We start from the raw sequence: 2,741 nt of genomic DNA, 5'->3' as shown, positions 1-2,741 counted from the left end.
ATATTCAGGTGAGCGATACAGGCCCTCTTGGGCCTCTTGTATATATATATGTACATCTACATTTGTAGAGGACCTTTCGGAAGATACGTACGATCCTAAAAAGTGATCTCTTAAAATATTAGTAGTATTATTGTTATAATTATTTTTATACTTTAGCACTGATAATTCATTTTTGACAAGAAAACCCATATCTTATGGATTTTTTTATAAATAAATAAATAAATGAAGATAACAAAAATATTGTCAATAACAATGACAGATTTCTGAGTGTAAAAATACAATGGAGCCTGACCAACATTCAAACCCTTAACCCCAAATATAATACTGTCATTCTAGCCAGCTGAGCTACATGTTTATACCTTCATCCAGTTGTGCTTCAGTTACTTGTAAAAAATATCCAAAATGTAATAAAAGGGTAGTTACTGTATGTATATGTATGACAGCTGAAATCTTGAGTGTTATGCCTGTATTGGGACAGTGCTCCGTATATCAATCAAAATTCACAGGCATCACCGATATCTACACAGGGGATCAGACACCAGTTATGTTATATGTGGGTCAGTTCAGACTAAATAACATTAAACAAAAGATAGTCCTGCCAACATTTAAACAACATATTTTATAGGTTTTTGTTAATGGTTCTGGCTGCGTACTATGTCGAGCAAGTATACAAATTCTAAATTGAAACATTTGATTATGTGATTTCAGGGTGCGGCAGCAGGTCTTTTTTTCGTTGGAGGATGGGTGTTTGAGACGTATAAGCACTTTAATGAACTGACATCGGCCAACCTGACCCTTATCCCAGCTTCCATTGTGTTGACAGTGGGGATATTCATGTTCATTGTTGGACTACTGGCTTGTGCCTCATCTGTGAAAGAGAACAAATGTCTTCTTGCTGTTGTAAGTCGTCGCTAAAAATGATTCTGTCTAATTATAAAGGAATTGAAAAAATATCAAGATGAGTAATTGCTGAGTTAATCCCATTATAGATATGTGTGTTTTTTTTGTACATTTCAGCTGGTTTCAATATTAATGAAAATGACTTTCTTGTTGAATTACTTTGTCTTTATTATTTTTCTCTGATCCTGCAAAAAAATTCAGTATAATGATGCAAAGGAAAATAGTCTGATAATAGACTTCAGAAGAGTCGCTCATCTTTTCAAAAAAATAACTTTCTAACCAATTTAACAAAACGTTGTTAAAATTGACATATAAACCAGATATGTGTCCTATGCTTTTGCTACATTTACATAGATTCATCCAGAGATAAAAGGGTTGTTGAAAATGATATTAAAAATTAGTATAAGAATAAAAACTGAGAATCATTGAAATTATTTGATTTCGTTGCAGTTGTTTTCTATTCTCTTGGTGATCCTCACAGCAGAAATAGCTGCAGGTTCCTTGGGCTATGCTTTCAGAGATGACGTAAGTTTGACTATAAATCACTGCCCCTTTCTCAAATACAATGTTATGAATATGCTTCAAACAACTTCATTTACAAGACTGTGCATTTGCAAAGTAAACAAGAAAGAGGAATTTTCCTTAATCAAAGATGTCTTATTAAATATTGCAAAGATAATTGACTTGTTGGTGGATTCTGTTAGCTGATTATTGTAGTGTGTACAACCTGTATAGAAAGCTACATTTGTTGACAGATGGAGGGATCGGTTCGTGATGGTCTGAACCAGGCCATTAATAAGTTCAATGGAACTTCAAGTGATCATCAGATGGAGTACCTCCAGGAAGAGGTATGCTGGGTATACGTATTACCCAATTTTAATGCATTGAATACCATAATCTTAAATGACATAGAATGTGGGTGTGTTCAATCAAAGGTCAATGTCACTGCTACTAAAAATAGATTTCACTGTCACACTTACATTACTCATACTGCCTGTTTTAATTTCTTGACGAATTTTTGATGAATTTTCACTGGTAAGTTGCTGTGTATATATCCATCTTGAACAAGTTTGAGTATGGACCATATTGGTGAAAGGTGAAGTCATTATATAGTTAAATCATCTCACTCAATATCAGAAATATGTCGACCTTTGACTTACCAATTTTGCAGTCACGCTCTTTGCCAACATTGTAGCGACGATATTTGTAAAGAATTTTGAATATGTTAAAGGTCTAAGATATGTTTTCCTTCTGCATACCCTAGACAAGTTCAACTTTGGTCTGGATCAGTCAACGATCAAGACAGAGGCCAAAAGGACATTGTTACTAAAATAATTTCACTCTTGGGGGGCAGGGGGGGAGGGGGTGTGGTATTGTGAGTGATGCTATCTTTCTGGAGTTTATAATATTGAGAAATAGAAATGGCCAATGGTATTTGAAAGTAAAAGTAAAGAAAACCCATTATTTCTGTATGTATAAACACATGTCCAAGACAGTGTCAGATAATGGCTGAGTGTTGATTTGTTTAGCTGAAGTGCTGTGGTGTAAACAATGCCTCGGACTGGGAGACCGCCAAGGTGTGGTCCCTCTCTCACCCCGGCAAGGTGCCTGTCAGCTGCTGTATAGATCAGAACAACTGTACCCAGAGCATCAACGGAACTGACATTTACAAGAAGGTAATTATTATAATAAAATACTTGGAACATTAACATTACCGACACATTCCAAAGATCGTCGTTGTTGTAAGATCCTTTTGATGCTATTTCAATGGTGCTGTCTATCGGGAAACAGCTACAAATAGCACGGACAAGACTACACAAACTGTCTGACTGCAAGAAACA

At 35.4% G+C, this 2,741-nt stretch overlaps 1 protein-coding gene across 1 annotated transcript; it reads left to right on the top strand.

Annotated features, from left to right (window-relative positions):
- Positions 1-702: 702 nt before the first annotated feature.
- On the top strand, positions 703-2,630 carry LOC110444359 (tetraspanin-3-like; the record flags this gene model as incomplete). The annotated part of the gene is made up of 4 exons (XM_021488743.1): positions 703-900; positions 1,351-1,425; positions 1,656-1,748; positions 2,430-2,630. Coding segments are annotated over 4 exons (546 nt in total), but the record flags the coding sequence as incomplete, so codon positions are not given.
- Positions 2,631-2,741: the final 111 nt, after the last annotated feature.

The sequence above is a fragment of the Mizuhopecten yessoensis genome, unplaced genomic scaffold (assembly GCF_002113885.1).
Source record: "Mizuhopecten yessoensis strain PY_sf001 unplaced genomic scaffold, ASM211388v2 hete_36104752, whole genome shotgun sequence".
NCBI classification, from domain to species: domain Eukaryota; kingdom Metazoa; phylum Mollusca; class Bivalvia; order Pectinida; family Pectinidae; genus Mizuhopecten; species Mizuhopecten yessoensis.
The sequence above is the reverse complement of the archived record's forward strand: the minus strand, read 5'-3'. Positions and strand labels throughout refer to the sequence as shown.